Source organism: Lissotriton helveticus, chromosome 3_1 (assembly GCF_964261635.1).
Source record: "Lissotriton helveticus chromosome 3_1, aLisHel1.1, whole genome shotgun sequence".
NCBI lineage: Eukaryota > Metazoa > Chordata > Amphibia > Caudata > Salamandridae > Lissotriton > Lissotriton helveticus.
The window spans coordinates 2,098,071,440-2,098,091,663 of NC_136061.1; the positions used below are offsets into that span (position 1 = coordinate 2,098,071,440).

Below are 20,224 nucleotides of genomic sequence, written 5' to 3' on the forward strand. Positions count from 1 at the left end.
ACACATCTTTAGAAGCTACTGATGTTGCTTGGGCTCAACCTACATGAATGCCTAAGCGGGTTGAACCATCTGGTCAAAATATGCTACTGCAAGACATTATATAAAAGACAACAGAGCCATTCGAAGCTTCACTCCCAAAGTCGGAAAAAAAATCTTTCTTCTTTGAAAAGGCAATCTTCTGCATGAGCGCACAAACTCTGGTGGCTACTGATTTAAAGTTCTGAAGAACCAGCACTGAATGGAGAGTGTTCAAACAACAAAGTAGAAGGGGCCGCCACAGAGAGAAAATACTGCAGGTGGTAACACTCATTAAATAAAAAGGATGGAAAGGTGTGTTTAACGTAGTCTGTATTACGGCATGATGAACAGTGTTTTCTGGGAAAACAAGGTAAGATTTTGCCTGGTTGGCCTTCATAATTAACTTGTAAAGAAAAGATAACAGTTTACCGTAGGGCCAACGTCTCCTGGCTTGCATGTAACCACCAACCAAGTATGGTTAATAATGTGCTCAAATAGATGTCATCCATGTGTGTCTTACAACACCCTCATGGAAAATCTTTAGTCCTTCTCTCATCGAGTGTTCTGTATTTTATGACGGAGTCAAGTTCCAGGATTATGGAATCATGTCTCAAACCTCTCTGCTGGTAAACTTTGATAAAAAAATATACATTTATCATCATGTAGAGGCCAACTTGCCCATTTATTCACTGCAAATAAAAAGGAAACCTTATCTCCCTTATGAAAGTATCCTATTCAGAAGAAGAACAAATAATAGGCAATTGTCAATACACTTCCCATTTCAAGTAAAATAACGAATCACATAAGATTCACTCAGACAAACCGTGAAGGTCTAACTTTGCAGAACATATTAAAATCACATCAGCACAGTTCATGGCAGATGGAAAGACCATATGCCATTTTTACTCCAGAGTAAATAATAAGAGGCATACCGTAGTCTTTCACTTATTCCTGCAAGGTTAGTTAACGCCATCAGTCCCTCAAAGTTTTGCAGCCCAGTCCGATCAAGGTGTAGAAGGCTGACTAGAGGTCGAACAACCTCATAGATCTGAAAACACAAGGAAACGCACTGGTTTAAATAATCCACAAAACAGTATTGCAGATCCTTCAGGAATCAGCCATGAGTGTTTAAGTATGATTAATGGTTCTACAAATACTTTCAGATCATATTGGTTTGTCTTACCACTATTGTCTTATACTAAACTCTGCTAAAATGGAGGGCCTATACTTTTTCTCCTCCAGTATGCATGCATATGTTATTTCTATAGCGCAAAAGTAGACATAAGGCAGTAGAGCACTGTAATTTGTCAATAGTGATAGGAGAGCAAGTTGTAGACAATTAATGCATTGTGGTGTAGTGTGTCTTAAAAGAGGTGAGTCCTCAACCCTTTCCTAAATAACCATTTATACCATTACATATATAGTTCTTGGTCTATCTATGTCCTTCCTAAAACTGTGAATTTGCCACATCCTTTTGAAGCCCTTGTTTGGAATCATTCGTCAATGGCAGCCTTGCAGGTACTTGGGGAGGGGTCCCTTAGGTTGTTAGAATTCGTGCCCTTAGGGACTCTCTTTAGTACTTTATGTCCTAGGTACCAGGCATACCCTTTACTAGGTACTTACATAGGGTGCTAAAGTTTTTGGCACTTGGGGAAACAAGTGTACAGTTTTAGGGAAAGAACACTGGTACTGGGGACTTGGTTAGCAGGAGCCCAGTACACTTCACTCAAAGTTGCATCAAATACGAGGCAAAAAGTGGGGGTGGGGTCAGGGGAGGGGGGTGTACTTAAAAAAAAAAAAAACAGCTCCCTGCACCCAGCAACCTTAGGGACATTCTCACTGAGATCCAGCTAAAACACTGAAATAATTGAATGATCTGGACTCTGCTCCGGAGAAAGGGCACAAAGAGAGAGAGCAGGGACAACATGCAGTGAAGGCTCCCACCCCTCCTCCAGCAGTAGCTGAAAAAACACTTTTGTATGTCCTTGCTGTAGTAGAAATAGGAACTTTCTTCCAAAGATGCCAATCCAAATTCAAGACGCTCAGGGTAGTCCACGTCCTGTCTATTCCAGGCCTCGAAGACTGGATGGCGGCGTTGGACCTGCAGGATGCTTATTTCCATATCCCCGTCCTGCAAGCGTGGAGCACCACCTGTTATTCACAGTGGGTTAGGAGCATTTTCGGTTTAAAGTGGTCAGTTTGAGCCTCAACAGTGCCCCTTGGGTGTGCATGAAAGTGATTATGGTGGTCGCAGCATGCTATCATAGGTTGGGGGTCCAGTCTTCCCATACCTAGACGACTAGCTGCAGAAGGCAGGCTTGCCCCAGGCATTTGTCAACCACTTATAGATGACTGCCAAACTCTTATCATTGGAATTCACTACCCCTGTGGCTAGGTCACATCTGACTACTTTGCAGATGCTCCTGGTCATCTGAGCTATTGTCTTTGAGAAGCGCGGCCTCGCCCACGAAAGAACTAAAAGGCCTTACTGGCTGGTGGAGAGGTCTGGTGTTGGTGAAACTGGAAACTCCAACCATAGCTTGGACAGGGTTCAATTATTGGAAGAAATTTCATGCGGCCCTGCTTTCCTTAAATAATTTCAGGGCCGAAATCAGCTTTGTCACCAGAGAGGCGCAAGATATCAAACGGCAAGTTCATCAGGGATGATTGGACATCCCTGCAGAAGCTTGTAGACCTCGTTCAGGTGTGGCGCTGAAGGGGAACACTGGTACCCATTGATCGACCTAAGCAGTTGGTCATGTCCAATCCAGAACATACTATGGATTTCACTGCATCCAAACTGAATAGCTTGAGCGAGTGACACAGAACTGACTGGAGGAGCATGAGGAGGAATCCCCCCAGACAGATTTGTGGATTGCTGCACACCTGTGAGCTTGGTGGGGGAAGGAAAGCCAGGCTCTTCAGTACGTCAAAGGATGCTCTTTGATTCAGGAAGATTGCTGCAACAGGCCAGGGCACATCTAAGTAAGGAGATGGGGCTGATAACAGAATCCTAAAGTGTAGGGCTGGAAACCTGGGGTAACTCTTCGATGCACTTATCACTGTGGCTGACATTCAGATGTGAACCACTAGTCCCTACCATGGCCTATGTTGTGGTGCTATCAAAGTCGCTCCTAAGTTGACAGACTGCTTTCTGGATGAAGAGCAAGGCAGAGGAGGAAGCAGACCCCCAATTCAAACTTCAAAGACTCATACCCTAATTTCCAAGCAGCCAGTCTCCAGTCTGGAGGCAAAGGTCTGCCAGTCTACTAGCTGGGTGTTGGGATATCACAATGGGAAATCAAAGACCAACTGCTCCTGGAGCACCAGTGCCTGCCGGTTTGCCAAGACCAGTATGCCCTGTGAGTAAGAGGAGAGCGTTGGTGTGAGCAAGGGCCAGTGGGGAATCCTGGGTTGTAGAGTCCTGTAGCAAGGTCTGAGGAGAAGGCTGCTGCACTGATTAGGTCATCGCCCATGTGCAAGTCGCCGACCCTGTATACTAGAGGGGGCCACAGTGAAATTAGTGATTGGCATCACTGCCATGACATTCGAGCTGTAGTCTGTGTGCAGAGTGAAGCCCGGCGTATGCTAGAGGAGGCCACCATGAAGATTACTAGTGTGCTGATCTGGCCATAGCCCATTTGCAGCATGATGTCGATGACCCCATGTGGCAGAGGGTGCCACCGTAAAGAACAAGGCTATTGCCTGGTTCAGGGTGGCGTCAAGAGGAAAGGCCACTGTGGTGACTCATGCTGGCCCAAGACCCTGACTGAGTAGTACGACTGGCACAATGGCACTCATCTGTGAGAAATAACATCTTCTTGCCACAGGAAGTGCCATGGATGCCTAGCCGCTGCCCCTACAGAGTAGCGGGGGCTGCTCACCAAGAGAAGCCGCTGCAGCTCTCTGCAACACCTGCAAGTAAAGCACTCCAGGTGACTCCAGTCGAGCAATCCTCCATGATCGGGTAAGACTAATCGTATAGCCAGAGGGTCCCTGAGGGAGCTTCTACAGAGCGGTTTAGACAGAGGAACACTTTTGACTTTCGTAAGAGTTGGAATGGGACTCATTAGACTTGGACTAAATGTGGGGTCTAAGCTGAATGTCGCCTATAGTGAACGGGGATAACCACTATCGTTAGTGAGAGGGAAGTGGGACTCCGGGTCCTGCCTATTGAAAACCAAAGCCTGACTTCACAGGGTTGTGTGTAATGTTTGTATATGCCGTATTTTACTTTGTGTTCGCATATGAATACTCCTTTTTCATAAAAGCAAGAATTTGACTGGACAATCATTGCTTCTATTGAATTAATTTTGAGTGGTGAGCCTGTGTTCACCCTCAACCCTCCACCCCACCCACTTCTGCCCACCCCCCCCAATCCCTCATTCCTAGAAGCCTTGGACTTGCTGGACCCATGCTACTAATGAGAGTCAAGTGCTTCAAGGGGAACTTAGCCTAGTTGCCATCAGGAGTAAAAGTCCTCAACACCCACCGTTGGGCCCAGTAGCTCCTTCTTGTACCCTGAAAGGGGTTCCGACAGAGTTCTTCATACAAGTTTTCATTATCTTATTGTGGTATACAATCAGCCTGATCATCGTAATTGTCATTGACTGAGTCAGTGATGAAAATAGTGGGCAAAGTTTTGGCCCATCACATATGAAGAGCAAAGTGTTATAATCTGAAGAGTTTCCGGTTAACTGTGTGCAAGTCGGAGCTGGGCACAGCCACAGTTGAAGTTGTAGTAAATTCTGCTTGGAGTCAGATGGGGCAATGGGCTGCAATTCTGCCAGCAGTGTCAGCACTATCCTCAATGAAAAAGAAACTGCTGTACTGGAACCAAAATCAGCACCGGAGCCTATGCTGGATCTGATGAGGGCTCAGTGGGCGCACATGGCATCGACCGACGGACCTAGGAACTTGGGGTGCATCCGTTGGAGACCGGGGACGAGACCTGGAGGAATGTTGATGCCTTTGCCCGCAGACCCTACTCTGGAGTCTTAGAAATATACGAAGGGCCAAATCCTTTTTTGCTCGTAACCTGGGTATGATAGAGTGAGTACAGTGGTTCCATGGGTCTCATTCATAAATTACCATTAAGTTACGATACATCAATCCAGTCAAGATTTGGATTTCAGCAATGCTTATGGTATTTTATTCCATAAATAGTTGTTCATGATAGACATTGAATATGAGTATGCGCTAGCATGCACTGCACTCCGACAGTTCCCAATTAAACTGGGACATATTTTTTGAGACTCAGGATAACACTAAACATCAACACACCGGGTCTTTCTTCTGATAATAGAGTGCTATGACACTGTAACATTACAGTCTGTATGTGACTGCGAGACAATTTTGCATACTCCCTATAGCAAACACAGGTACAAGGAGTAGGGACTGTTGGTGCTGCAGTGGCATACAATAGCATTCCCATATATTGTCATCCACTCCTTGTGGATAAACTATGCAACAATGTGTTCATAAAAAACAAAAGGGAAGGCAGCCGCTTTGTTGTCGCCTCGTGTATGTGCCTGACTCATATTGGCACCCAGAAAATGGAAGTGCAGCCAACATGAAACTAGGTGCACCCACACTGACAGAGGCATGGCCTCACATGCATGTTGATTGCATGTGGCGATGCGATATGGTAGGTATTAAGGCAAGCTGCTCCTATACAGATTAATGATATAACTGGGAGGTTCTTAAACACAGACATGAACCATATAAGTTTGTTTATTCACAGTTGCAATTTTGGTGACCCAACAATGGAGTATTATAGCAGCCTCTGCATGAGAAAGTGAGACACAGCTGTGAGATATGTTTTACTACAAAGAAGTGTTTCTTAGACATGAGTAACAAATCCATGTTGTAAATAGTGTTCTTTACAATCTACTCTAGTAGGTGATGTGCCAGACGGCATGACTTGTCCTGAATAGATCCATTTAAACTAGGGTGTGAGGTGGAATGTCAACACTGGATTACAGATTATCCAGTATACTTAGGATTCAATTTATAAATCAGTATTTGCACCGAACTGTTCATCATATATAATTGTGGATATCCCTATTGTACACATGCGTCTAATTTAATTGGTCACATCCCTGCGCCGTCTGCACTACTGCAATTTATGAAACACCTATTTTTAGAATAAAATACTATAAGCAAGTCTTGAGTGGATAGATGTATCGTAATTTCCTGGTAATTTATGAATGAGACCGACAGAACCATTGTACTTACTCCTATTTGTAGTCGGAGAGTGGCAGTAAGGGGCCATCTTTTGATTTTTCTTGGACGTTCCGGAAAGACTTTGATTGGAATGATGATCTGCTGTGGGAATGGGACCTCCCTTTTGACTTCGTCCAGTTGGGACATGGAGTCTTCTTATGTTTGGCAACAAAGTTTTGCCTGGTGGTCCCATAAGGCCTTTAGAATCATCTGAGCGCAGTCATCACAGATCCTGCGGTCGTGCTCAAACACCAGGCACAGAAGAAACACTTTCACAGGTTCTTGGGGATGTGCTCTGAGAGCGCTCCGCTGGCCCATTAACGACCCTTTCATAATCCTGCCTGAGACCACCTTGGAATAGTCGCCCAGACGACAATCTTGACTCGGCCAGCCCCGGGGCAGACAAACGAGCCAAAGACAAAAGACACCACAGTTCCAGATCCACATGGCGATCCAAGAACAATAAACAAGATCCGGTAAACATGCCGCCCTCAAAGAAATAATGTTACTATCTCTATGGTCTGGACCCCCGGGGTGGGTAGACGGGGTTTTCCTCTTGCTCAGCCACTGGTTTTCAGGTCAAATATAAGCAGATGGCAGGGGTTTGCTCCAGCCCCCTAGTAAGGACTTCGGACACTACAGGGACTCAAGGTATCCATTGGGAAGGCTGTACTCAGTCTCCCTGTTAGGGACGGGATGAAATACTTCCACTGATAGATACTTCTGCTGTTTTGAGGTATTGGTGTCCGATGGGTGGGAGTTGGGGTGTTATGTGTGCTCTTGTTTGCCTTCGATTCTTAGTAAAGTGCTGCATAGCTAAAGATCCCTTACAATTATATAGTCCAGGACTGCTTGACACAAGGCTTCACCTTCCTATGACACAATGGCAGTAGAACCTATAGTACATTCTTCATGGCAGCTATACACTGTGCTTTGGACTACAAGGGGCATTGTAAGATAAGATCAAAGATCTGTGGTCCTTCGTCGTGCTGATGTTCTCCTGTTACAGGAGACAGATATGCTCAATATTAAGGCCCCTTGTTTAACCCAATATGGATTCATACACGCTTCTCATGCAGGATACACTTGGGGTTCCAGGGGTGTCACCGCAGAGTTGCGTTCACATTGATACAGAAGTGGGCCGATATACACAGTCGCTAAGTTTTCGTACATGGGACGGTAGCCGGGGAGCACATTGTGTTTGGTAGTGTTCATGCCACCCCGGTACTTGGTCAGAGTTTCTTGGACCATATAGTAGGGGTGTGGGTTGCTCTGCCGGAGGGGCTCTCTGTGGTGGGTGGCAACTGGAACAATGTCATGTCCCCGGTCATTGTTAGATGGCGCCCGAAGGGTGTGGCCGTTGGGATCCCTGATTCCAAGTTACGTTCTCTTCTTCCTGACCGACCCCCAGAGATCAGCCTCTTGTATTCTTCAAATCATAAAAAGTTTTGGGGAGACATTGGGGTTATTTATGAATGTTAAGTCCCCACTGTGGCCTCTGCATGGGTCCTCAGTCGACTACCCATGGGCCTTGGATCTGTCTCGGACTCGCGAGGGTATGAAATAGCTGGGGGTCTTCATTACCAATAGGCAGGAGATAACTAGGGCACAGAACGTTGATACAGTCCTCCCTAGGGTCAAGATGGAGCAAAAGTCAGGGCCGGGGTTGCCCCTATCCTTGTACGGCTGCTTGGCAATATTTAAAATGATATCCCTACCTCAGCTTCTATACCAATTACACAACCACCCTTATCCTATCTCACTGACATAGTTTAGACAACTAAACACAATGCTTAATGGGTTCCTGTAGGGGGGGGGGAAGCAATCAGAATGGCGCTCGGCACACGTTTCCTCTCTACTTACTGTGAGAGCATCGCGGCCACCGATGTTCAGTCATACTACGCTGCTTCTCACTTACAGGTTCTTAGTGGCTGGTGGTAGTGCCCCAGGGACGTGCCGGCCTACACGCTGGAGCAGTGGCTACTGGGCGATACCTCACTAAATAAATACTTGTATGGCTGTGCCAGCTTTCTTGCTTTTCCCCCGGCTACCGAGGTGGTACTGGCATTATGGCGTCAATCTCTTCACCTTATCGGCTGGCTGAACCGTCTTACAGGTGAGGCCCCATTGTACAAGTTGCTTACCTTCGGTGACAATATATCTGTAAGAGACATATATTAGTTATGAATTCCTTACATTAGAATTACCCCCAGGCATCAGACTGGAGCCGGAGAATATTTTTCTTCAGCAGTACCCCTGCGCGTCAGTAGGTGGCGTCAGTCGACTCCACGTTTGTAGATGGCATCGTGATCGCCAGAATGACATCACAGTATCTACTTAGACGCCGCACATGCGCCCTGACGTCAGTTGTTTACACGACATTCCATGCCAGAAGCGCAGAGCCATTAAGACACTGACCACTGGTGCTTGAAACTAGGGCCCTATTAGGGAGTCCCTTACCCTAGAAGTCAGTTCGCAGAAAGGGGAGGATGGGTGGGGCGGTAGGAAATCCATAACTAATATATGTCTCTTACAGATATATTGTTACCGAAGTTAAGTAACTTGTTCATCTGAAAGAGACTTTTAGTTATGGATTCCTTACCTTAGAATAGATACCCCAGCAATACCAACCCCTGAGTTGGGTCTGCGAACCAAGTTCACACAAGGAAGTCCTGGAGAACGGAACAGGCAAAGAAGCCATCTCTCTGGACTTTGCTGTCCAGGCAGTAATGTTTAGTGAACGTGTGCAACGAAGCCCACGTGGCTTCCTGGCAGATGTCATGAAGGGGGACTCCACGTCTCAAAGCAGTAGTGGCTTCCGTCGCTCTGGTGGAATGGGTGCGCAACCCTACTGGAGGTTCCTTTTCGCCAAGGAATAGCAGATTTTAATGCAAAGAACGACCCATCGAGAGATGTTTCGTTTTAGCATGGCCCGACCTTTCTCAACGTCCACATAGCCAACAAAGAGCTGATAATCCACCCGGAATTGTTTTGTGCGAACCAGATAAAATAAGAGCGCACATTTTGGATCCAGATGGTGGAGCCTCTCTTCCTCTTTAGAAGGATGCGGGGGCGGGAAGAAGGCGATCAAAGTGATGGTCTGTCCTATGTGGAAAGAGGTAACCACTTTGGGAAGAAAAGAAGGTTGAGTTCTAAGGACAACCTTGTCCGGAAGGACAACAAGGAAAGGAGGCTTAGACGAAAGAACCTGAAGCTCACTTACCCTGCGAGCTGAGGTGATCGCAACCAGAAAAGGAGTCTTAAGGGTCAAGAGTCTGAGAGGACAATTATGTAGCGGCTTGAAGGGAGCGCACATAAGGTAAGTAAGAACAAGGTTTAAGTCCCACTGGGCAATTCTGAAAGGAATAGGAGGCACCAGATGACTAATGAAACAATTTACATTAGGGGACTTGAAAAGAGAAGGCTGACCTGGAAAGCGAAGAAAGTCCGAAATGGCCGAAAGATAGCCTTTGAGGGTCTCCAGAGCAGAGCCCTGCTGGGCCAAAGAAAGCAGGAAGAGGAGAACCTCAGAGAGGGGGGCAGAAAAGGGATACACAGCTGTTGCTGCGCATAATGCCACAAATTTGTTCCATCTACAGGCATTTACTGTTTTAATTGAGGGACGCCTGGCTGCCAAAATTACAGTACAGACTTCCGTAGGAAGGTCGAAGGCTGTCAACTGTCGCTGCTCAATCTCCACGCAAGGAGGCTGGACAGGTTCGGGTGGAGTACCGCCCCTGCTGCTGAAACAGAAGATCCTCCCGAAGGAGCAGTCTGATCGGAGGATCGATAGCCATGTTCAAGAGCTCAGGATATCAGACTCTTCGTGCCCAGTTCGGAGGCACAAGAATGACTTTGGCCTGGTTGCGCTTGATCTTCTTCAGCGCTTGGGGCAGAAGTGGTATAGGCAGAAAGGCGTATAGAAGACCACAACTCCACTCGCGACAAAAGCATCACCTAGCGAGTGCCTCCTTGGAAATTCCAATGCGCAGAACAGCCGACATTGCACGTTCTCCTCGGTGGCAAATAGATCTAACCAAGACTCTCCCCATAGCTGAAAGAGACCTTGCACAACCTCTGAGTGAAGGCGCTATTCGTGATCCATCATGCACAGGCGGCTGAGTTTGTCCGCCCTGGGGTTCAGGGAACCCGCCAGGTGTTAAACCACCAGGGACATGCTCTGATGTTCGAGCCACTTCCAGAGACGAAGTGCCTCCTGACAGATGGTCCACGACCCCACCCCGCCCTGTTTGTTGCAATACCACATGGTGGTGGTGTTGCCCTTGAACACCTGCACTACTCTTCCTTTGACAGAAAGAAGGAATGCTTTCAGTGCAAGACAAATCGCCCAGAGCTCCAGAAGATTGAAGTGGAGTCTGGACTCTGCCAGAGACCAGAGGCCTCTGATCTACGCCTGCCCCATGTAACCGCCCCATCCCAGAAGTGAGGCATCTGTCATCACTGTGAACTCTAGTTGGGGAAGGGAGAGGGATCTGCTGTTGACCCAATCCTGGTTCGTTAGCCACCACTGCAATTAGTGTGCAGTGCCCTCCGAGATCTGGAGGCAATCACAAAGATTCTCCTGATGCTGTGCCCACTGGAACTTCAGGTCTCACTGCAGAGCCCCCATATGCCACCTGGCATAATCCACCAGCAGGATGCAGGAGGCCATGAGACCCAGCAGCCTCAGGGTCATTCTGACCGAAACCCGGGATAGAGGCTGAAGGATTAGAATCATAGCCCAAATATCCCGGACTTACTGTTCGGGAGGGTAAGCCCAAAATTGCGCTGTGTGCTGAATCGCCCGATGAAAAGGAGCATCTGAGAGGGAATCAGGTGTGACTTTGGCACGTTGATAGTGAACCCCAACGAATGCAGGAGGTCTGCCGTAGGTTGGAGGTGGGAGACGATAGCCTGGGACAAACTCGCCTTTAACAGCCAGTCGTCGAGATAGGGGTAGACTGGAACCCCTGATCTGAGCAGATGAGCTGCGACAACCGCCATCACTTTCGTGCAAACCCGAGGTGCGCTGGTAAGGCCAAAGGGGAGTACGGTGAACTGAAAATTCTCAGAGCCTACCGTGAGCCTACCGTGAACCATTGGTAACGCCGGTGGACAGGCAGGACGGGGATGTAAAAATAAGCGTCCTGCAAGTCCAACGCTACTATCCAGTCTCCAGGGTCGAAGGCAGACAGGACCTGAGCCAATGTCAACATTTTGAACTTCTCCTTCCGGAGAAAGCAGTTGACATCCATGAGATCCAAGATAGGGCGCAGGCCTTTGTCCTTCTTGTGTACCAGGAAGTAGTGGGAGTAACAACCACAACCTACTTCTGGCACAGGAACTCGCTCGAGGGCTACTTTGCACGAGAGCCGCAACTTCCTGACAGAGAAGGGCCAAGTGATCCTCCAACATGCGATGGAAAGCAGGTGGCAAGGAGAGAGGGGTAGTCTCGAAGGGGAGGTTATAGCCCCTTCGGACTATCTGCAAAACCCACCTGTCTGACGTGATGTCGAGCCAGTGGGGGAGGTGATAGCGAACTCTGTCGCCCACTGGCAAGTGGTGGCCATGAAAAGTCAGACTAGGAGAGTTTGGAGGCTGCTGCAGAGGGGGCGCTGGTGGACTGGTCCGCCCGCTGGCCCACGAACCTGGGTCCCACGTCCCCGGCAACACAGAGGTTGGTTAGCTTGCGCAGGCCTCTGGGCGGAACGTGGTGGGGCACCTCTTCCGTAGCCACAAAAAGCAGACTGCGCGGGGCATGTGGTGGTAGCGAGGCCCAAGGTTCAGGCTGTAGCCCTGGAATCCTTAAAGCGCTCAAGCTCGTTGTCCGCTTTGTCACCAAACAAGCGACGGCCATCAAAGTGGCATGTTCGATAGAGTTGATTGGACATGACCCGAAAAGCCAGTGGACCTCAGCCAAGCGTAGCGTCTCAGGGCTACAGATGTTGAAATTGTCCTGCTTAGCGAGTCGGCAGTGTCCAGCCCACATCGTATGGCAAACTTCGCTAAATCTCTTCCCTCAGCAACTGCACAGGAGAGCATAGGCCTCCCCCGGTCACTGTGGCAGCACCTACGCGGCCTTGTCTCACACAGAGTGGGTGTAACGGCCCAAGAGACATCTGGTGTTCACCGACCGCAGTCCTAAGCTGGCGGAAGAAAACATCATCTTCCCAAGGTGATCCAGCTTTTTGTAATCCCTATCAGGTGGAGCAGTAGGGAATGCGTCTTTGGAAGTTGAGGCTTGGACCACCGAGCTCTCAGCGGTAGGGTGTTGGGAGAGGAAAATGGGGTCGTCTGGTGCCAGGCGGTGGAGTCGGGCAATCATCCTATCCACAGGGGCCCCTGTGCTGGGCTTGGACCAAGTGCCCAGAAGGATGTCCGTGAGGGCCTCATTGAATGGCAGCAGGGGCTCCAAAGAGGCAGCTGCCGGTTGAAGCACCTCGGTGAGGAGGTCAGTCCTGACCGCTACCGTAGGAAGCTTAAGGTTCAAGGCCTCAGCCACCCTACGCAACACCACAGCGTAAGAGGCCTCCTCCTCTGTAGCCAAGGTAGGGGGAGAAAGCATGCCACGGTCTGGAGAAGGGTGCAGACCACTGGCCTCACACAACTCCTCTCTCCAGTCTGGTTCTTCCAACTGGTCTGCTAGAGGGCCCACAGACCCCTCCCAGTCCTCCTCACCCTCCTCTGGTTGCCACTAAGGGAGATAGGGAACACCAGGGTAGGACAGTGCTACAAAAGTACTGGTTGGCGCCGGTACCGGCATTGGTCCGGCTCCGTGTCCATGTTGAGGGGGAGGCTGGTGTTTGTGTCGGTTGGGGACACAACCGGCGGAGGAGGGGGGGGGTTGAGGTGACGCCAATGGATTCGGAGCTAGAGGAGGTGTAGGGTCGACCGCCGCCGATCCGGATCCAGGCCCGGGGCGACAGCCACCAGCATCGAAGGCCTAGAACCCCCAGCCGAGTCTGCGGGGCCCCAAGGCACGCCGGCAGAGTCGGGCTGCCCAAAGATGGAGTGGAAGGCTTCGTAAAAACTTTCAAAGTTGGGCTGGGGTTGCTCCAGCTCCCGGGAGGGGAGGGAAGCTCTGAGCCGACCCAGCAGGCTGTGCGGGCGGAGCCGGACGACTACCTTCTGCATCTTACGTCGCATCTACCAACGGACGGGGATAACGTGAAGAGTGAGGTGCTTCTTCGACTTCTTTTTGTGCTTCGACTTACCTGAAGACGAAGACTTCAACGAGGCATGGTGGTGATGGCTCTGCGACGGGTCCTGCGACATCCCCCTCGACCGGGACCTCGAGCGGCAAGGAGCCTTCAGAAGCTTTCAGGACAGGTACCGCAAAGACTTCGGGCCATGGCCCAACAGTCGGAGTACGACTTCGGGTCGTGGTCGCGCTCCAGGCACCAGGGGCACACTGGATGGGGGTCCGTCACCAACATCAGCTTGTGGCAGGAGCCACAAATCTTGAAGACGGTCTGCCGATGTGACATCCCTGTGCACCAGGAGTCAAACAACTCCAAAAAGATTTTGACAAATGTCGAAAAAAGACAGACAAAAAGTGACTAGAGGTACCGCTCTCTCTGGATCTGTGTTGGCTGGCACAGAAAAAAAAAGAAATTACGTCAGCATGCAGGGGCGGCGGCTAAGTAGATACCGCGACGTCATTCCTTTGATCACAATGCCAATGACGAACGCGGAGTCGACTAACGCCACCTACCGACGCACAGGGGTACTGCTGAAGAAAAATTCTCCAGATCCAGTCTGACGCCTAGGGGTAATTCTAAGGTAAGGAATCCATTACTAATAGTCTCTTTCAGATACGGTGTAATCATATTCTTTCACATCTACAACAGTTACAGGGATTCCAAGGTTGGGACCAAAACGGTATCTCAACACTAGCGGACGTTCTCCAGGGTCTCTCTCTCAAATCTTTCTCTGACCTTATAGATGAATACTCCAAACCACGCATCCAATTTTACAAATATCTGCAGTTCAGTCATGCAATTACTCCACATCTCAGGGATGTTACCGCTCTGCCTGAATTTAGCCCACTAGAACGGAAGCTCCTCATGGGAGACCTGGTTGATCACAAAATATCTAAAATATATCAAACATCAGTCACCCACAGTACATCAAGAATGGAATCCCTTAGGAAAGCTTGGCAAACAGACCTAGGCCTAATAGACCATGATGATTGGAGAGAGGCGCTGGAGTCCCTTCGAGGGGCTGCTATTTCCTCACGACTACGGTTAATTCAGCTGAAATACTTACACAGAACATAGTATACCCGCTTGAGGCTTCATAGGGCTGGACTTATTGCCTCCCTAATGTGTCTCTGCTGCGGAGCGGTAGAGGCTACCTTTATACACACAGTATATAGACGTTGGAATAGTATGCATAGATGTCTGGTTGAAGTGCTGGGATGGGACATACCAAGCACACCACAGTTAGCATTACAGAAGACATTGGGGGGTACCAGATATAACCGACACCTATTGTTCCTGGGTCTGACTGTGGTTAAGTTCGACATAGCCCGTTCCTGGAAGGCAGCATCTCCACCCCTTTTGGGTGTGTGCATGGATTTGATTTCTGCATGGGGTTGGAGGAGCCTGTCTTTAAATCTTGAGGATGCCCCCAAACACACACATGCATATGGCAAAGCTGGGCAGATTATTGAGGCATTATCTTGACACAGTCATCACAGCTCACACCATTAGATATAGAGGTTCTGCCCCACAACTAAATTGGTACTATATATATATACTGCCATCAAACTAACGATGGGATGGTACTTTCTTAACAGGGGGTGGAGACCTGGACATTTCATAAGGACAATACTCCTATTGCCTTCATCGCAGCAGGTTTTTTGTTACATATTAATTTGTTTATTTTTTCTTCTTTTTCTTCCTGTTTACTGGTTCTACATTGAACGTACAACATTGCTCATACATGCCAATACTGTATCTCACTATATATATATATATATATATATATATATATATATATATATATATATACACATGATATTGCTTTTTTAATTTAATGTTGGCAAGAAAATCATCAATATAGTTTGTTCTTAACAAAAACAAAAAAAACCCTACATGGCTTGAACCCTGTTGTCTTAGGGGGTAACATTTTCCTTAGCACATAAGTGTTTTGAAGAAAACTGGGTCTTGAAGACTAAGGAGCTTTGAAGGTGGGGAAAGAAAGGAACTGCAGGAGTTGCACTTATATGCAGCTTGGCTCATCACTTTCTTTTTTTTGTATCTCAATTCTTTAATGTTTTTGAAAAAAAGAACAGGTTATGATCATTATTTAAATACCATCATACATACATAAAGTACTGATGAGACATATGAAGATAAGTAAACTAATAAATGAAAAGACCAAAGAACAATCAAGTACCAATTTCTCATATATATGAGCAATCTTCTCGTCATAACTTCTCAGTATGCAAAGGAATGAAATACTTAGGAGAATACTATACCCCAAGTAGATGTCAACCTGTCAACTTATGGAGGAACAAATTCAGGGTTGTCAGAAATCTAGAAAAAGGCCCCTTATACAGTCAAATTGTTGTAAATTGTTGTTTAGTTTATAGATCATTTCCTCAAATTGTGCCATATCGAACATGTCCTCAAGATATGATTGGATCGTCTGAATTATATTTGTCTTCCAAAAACATAGTATGTTGACTTTTGCTAAACAGAGGGCTGTGGAAAGCCATTTAAAAGACTGAATGAATATGGGGGTCAAATCTGAGGTGTCATGAGGAAAAAGTGATAGTCACTATGTAAAGGAAAGATTAATAGGAGAGTATCCTTTCATAAAATTCTCCATCTGCAGCCAGAATGTGCGAATTTTGGGGCATTCCCACAGTAAATGAAGTATGTCACAATCAGATTCTTGCTATAGCAAACAAATCTTTTGATTGGGGGACAATGTTTGCATTGTCAGCATTCCGTCCATCATTTGTTTGCTGTAACACTTTTCGCCTTAAGTGGGATGGGTTGCCCAGATGTGGGTCCCTTGCTCACTGTGCCACTGAATTCAAGCTAGCCTGGCTGAAGAAGGGTGACATACCCTGAAACCGGTCCTAGGATGCTTGTTTCCGGTCCAGGGAGGACCTGGCCTCGCTGTTCGGCCTGGACTGTTACCAGGGGGCACAGGGTCAAGACTGATTTGCATATGGCTGGTTCCAAACTGGGGTGGCGTAGTGGGCAAAAGAACGATCGGTTTAACCCAGATCTTTTGACTGGGAGAGAATGTTTGCATTGTCAGCATTCCGTCCATCATTTGCTGTAACACAATCAGATTCTTGGCATATCCAACCCAGGGAATGGAGGCTAAGTTTGGCTGAATTTAATTTAGATGGGGACCAGTGGCAGCGATGCAGTATTTTAAAGTAGGTACATTTATCTCTAAGCCCTTTATGGTAGTTTCCCAATAAGCTATTCCAGTCCTTGTCCGAAAGCTTCAAGTTCAAATGTCACTCGCCACTTCTTAGCTGAATTATGTCGGCACGGAGTCACACAATGCCACTTACTGGAAGACAGTGGAATTGCTGTAAAGTTTCCGTATCCAGTCTGACCCCTAGTGGAATATTCACAAGGTAAGGAATATCCATCAGAAGGAAGTCTCCATCAGAAAGCGTGGTATTAGGAATCATCCTCCTTTGATGAGCAGAGGGTGAGCGAGTGGACAGCAATACACAGGGAATGTATGCAAGCCTGTTGAAGATCTGTGACTTACAGTGGAGGATGAAGATAGGTCCATAGATGAAAACCTGAGTAGACTATGTATGGGTAGTGAAATCAGTATTTAGAGATGGTCACTGATGTTACACCCGAGATGAATGAGACAAAGAGCTAAAGGACAGCTGCACATCCTAAGGGAAGAGGTTTTGGGCACCCATGCCTGGCAGAGTGTTCCCTCATGTCAAGTATCCTTGCATCAAATGCAGTACAGGCAAAATGGGGGCAGCCAGCGTTAGGAAATTCACTTATTCAATATTAATTACTGTGTTGAACAAAGCCTCATAATCACTGTTGGATCTATGTATCTGTGACTGCCAAGCTTGTGATGAACATCCTTTTGCTTTTCTCTCCTAGAATTGTCCTGCATCCAAATATCTTACCAGACAAAACATCTACGTAACATCAAGAGTAGTTATTCGACAACACAATGTCATTCTGTAATCATGCTCTATTCACATGGATTACTATAAACCCTCTAACTGTGTAGTGTCGATTATAAAACTGCAATGCTGTATTATATTAATCTTCCATGCCTAACTCGCTACTTTCTTACAAGTCTGCCTACTCACTGTAAAGGATGTCTTACAGAACATCATGGGGAGAGGATGCAGCCTCACGGCTAGAGCGGCCGACCTCGAAGCTGGAGAACTGGGTTACAGTCTCAGCAACGACGCTCAACATCCTGTGATTCTGGGCAAATCACTTCATCTTCCTGTGCATAATAAAAATGAATGTGTCCATCTGTAACAAAACTGGGGCTTTGTAAAGCGCTCCGATACCGGATATCCTCGGGTCTAGTTCGCGCTATGTCAAACTCTAACAAAAGCCTATGAAGCAGCTCTACTTTAGAAAAAGAACTAGTTACTTACCTGTACACTATGGTTCTCCAGTATTATCTTTCATAGATTCACATGCTTGTATCTTCCCCGTCGTCATGGTGGGAGTCTCCCGGTATATAATAACCATAGCAGTAGAAGAAAAAACTGCCTGGAAGCCATAGAGTAGTGAAACCACTAGGTAACCTCTCCTCCTCATTATGTGGCCCAAACTACAGCCAATCAGCAGCCAGCACCAGCCTACACCATTCCCAGCAGAGCCACCATACCTCAGATTTCCTACCGCCCAAGAGTGAGCTATGCAGGAAACCAGAGATAAAAAGGTGGTCTGCCTAAAGGAAACGGGGAGGCGGGAGGGCGCATGTGAATCTATGAAAGATAATACTGGAGAACCATAGTGTACAGGTAAGTAACTAGTTCTTTCTCCAGTATTCAATCTTTCATAGATACACATGCTTGTATCAGAGTAGATAGCAGTATTTGTAGTTAGAGCGTTTCTAGGCTAGACCCCTTTCTTTTCTCGGGGCTGCGTGCCATAAATTCCTTTCAGAAAAAGAAAATACTAACAATAAAACTTTGCTATTTCAGATATTAGCACATATGGAAAAACCACATTATATAGAAAAAACATTTGAATAACATTCATAAACATGTACCTTATTTAAAAAGATGTCGTAGAACTGCCTGTCCCACTGCCGCATCTGTTTTCCATTCCGTGTCCAGACAGTAATGTTTCGTGAATGTATGCACATTCGACCAAGTCGCTGCTCTGCATATGTCTGGAAGTGATACTCCTGCTAGCAATGCAGAAGACGTCGCCATCTTCCTTGTATCGTGGGCACGGACTTTCATGTCGAGAGGCCTTCCTGCTTTCTCCTGACAAAAAACAATGGCGGATGCAATCCATCTGGAGATGGAGGAACGTGACAGGGCCAGACCTTTTCTGGGCCCCGAGTAGGAGACAAACAGTTGGTTTGATTTGCGAAAGCTTTTAGTCTTTTCAATGTAGAACTTTAGGCATCTGCCAATGTCTAAAGTATGGAGAGCTTTCTCAGCCGCTGTAGAAGGATTTTTAAAATATGTAGGTAGGATCACTGGTTCGTTTAGATGAAAAGACGAAGGTATTTTAGGTACAAACTTCGGATTAGTTCTTAGCATCACCTTATCTGGCCTGAATTGTATGAAGGGATCCTGTATAGAAAAAGCTTGGATCTCGCTAACCCTTCTGGCTGATGTGAGCGCCAGCAGTAATGCAACTTTCCATGACAGAAATTGCAGTTCAGATTTGTGGATAGGCTCGAACGGAGCTTTCATAAGTTGTGACAAGACTGTGTTAAGTTGCCATGTGGGTGGAGGACGCTTAATTGGAGGGAACCTTCTGAATAGTCCTTTTAAAAACTCCTTGATCAGTCTGTTAGACCACAAAGATGGACATCCTGGAGATCTTCTGTATCTAGATATTGCTGCCAAATGGACTTTAATAGACGAGTGCGCAAGCCCTGATCTGGCTAAATGCAATAAATAAGGAAGAATTTGCTCTGGAGAAGACGTCAAAGGATGTACTGCATGAGCAAGGCCCCAAATACAGAATCGCTTCCATTTAGCGGAATATGTTTTGTTGGTAGACAGCGCTGCGGAACTTTGCAAGATTTCACGACATTCCGGGGTGATATTTAATGACTGGAACTCGTGCTCAAAAGGTTCCAAGCCGACAATTTTAGAGATGTCAATTGCGGATGAAGTACTTGGCCTTTGTTCATGGAAATCAAATCCCTGGTTGGTGGTAGCTGAATTCTTGGCTCCACCGACAACTGGAGAAGCTCTGTATACCAAAACTGCCTCGGCCAGGCTGGGGCTATCAGTATTATTTGGCAAGGTTCTGATCTCATTTTCCTCAATAATAAGGGAATTAGGGGAAAGGGAGGGAAGGCATAAGCAAATATCCCTGTCCATCGGAGGTGAAGAGCATTCCCTCTCGAGCCCTGTTGGGGGAACCTGCTGGCATAATGTCTGCACTTCTTGTTGTCTCGAGTTGCAAACAGGTCCAGACTTGGCTTGCCCCACACATTGAAAATCCGATTCAGCTGGATTCGACATAGTTCCCATTCGTGGCAAATGTCGGATGACCTGCTTAACAGATCCGCTTTTGAGTTGTCTACTCCTGGAACATGTTCCACTTGCAGCGATATGTTTTGACACAGCAGCCATTTCCAGATTCTTTGTGCCTGAATCGACAGAGGTTTTGATCTCGTTCCACCTTGCTTGCGCAGGTAAAACATTGTTGTCGTGCTGTCCGTTCGCACTAAGACCGATGAACCTTGGATCCTGGGAAGGAATGCCTGAAGACCCAGGAAGACAGCTTTCAATTCCAAGAGATTGATGTGAAGTGTT

General features: G+C 47.2%; 1 protein-coding gene across 1 annotated transcript in view; it reads right to left on the reverse strand.

The window, feature by feature from the left end:
• Positions 1–20,224, reverse strand: part of UNC45A (unc-45 myosin chaperone A) — a 367,777-nt gene that overhangs the window by 66,549 nt on the left and 281,004 nt on the right. The window contains exon 17 of the mRNA XM_078683264.1: positions 951–1,066. Coding sequence (XP_078539390.1) covers positions 951–1,066 — 116 coding nt within the window. The remainder of the gene's footprint in view (positions 1–950; positions 1,067–20,224) is intronic.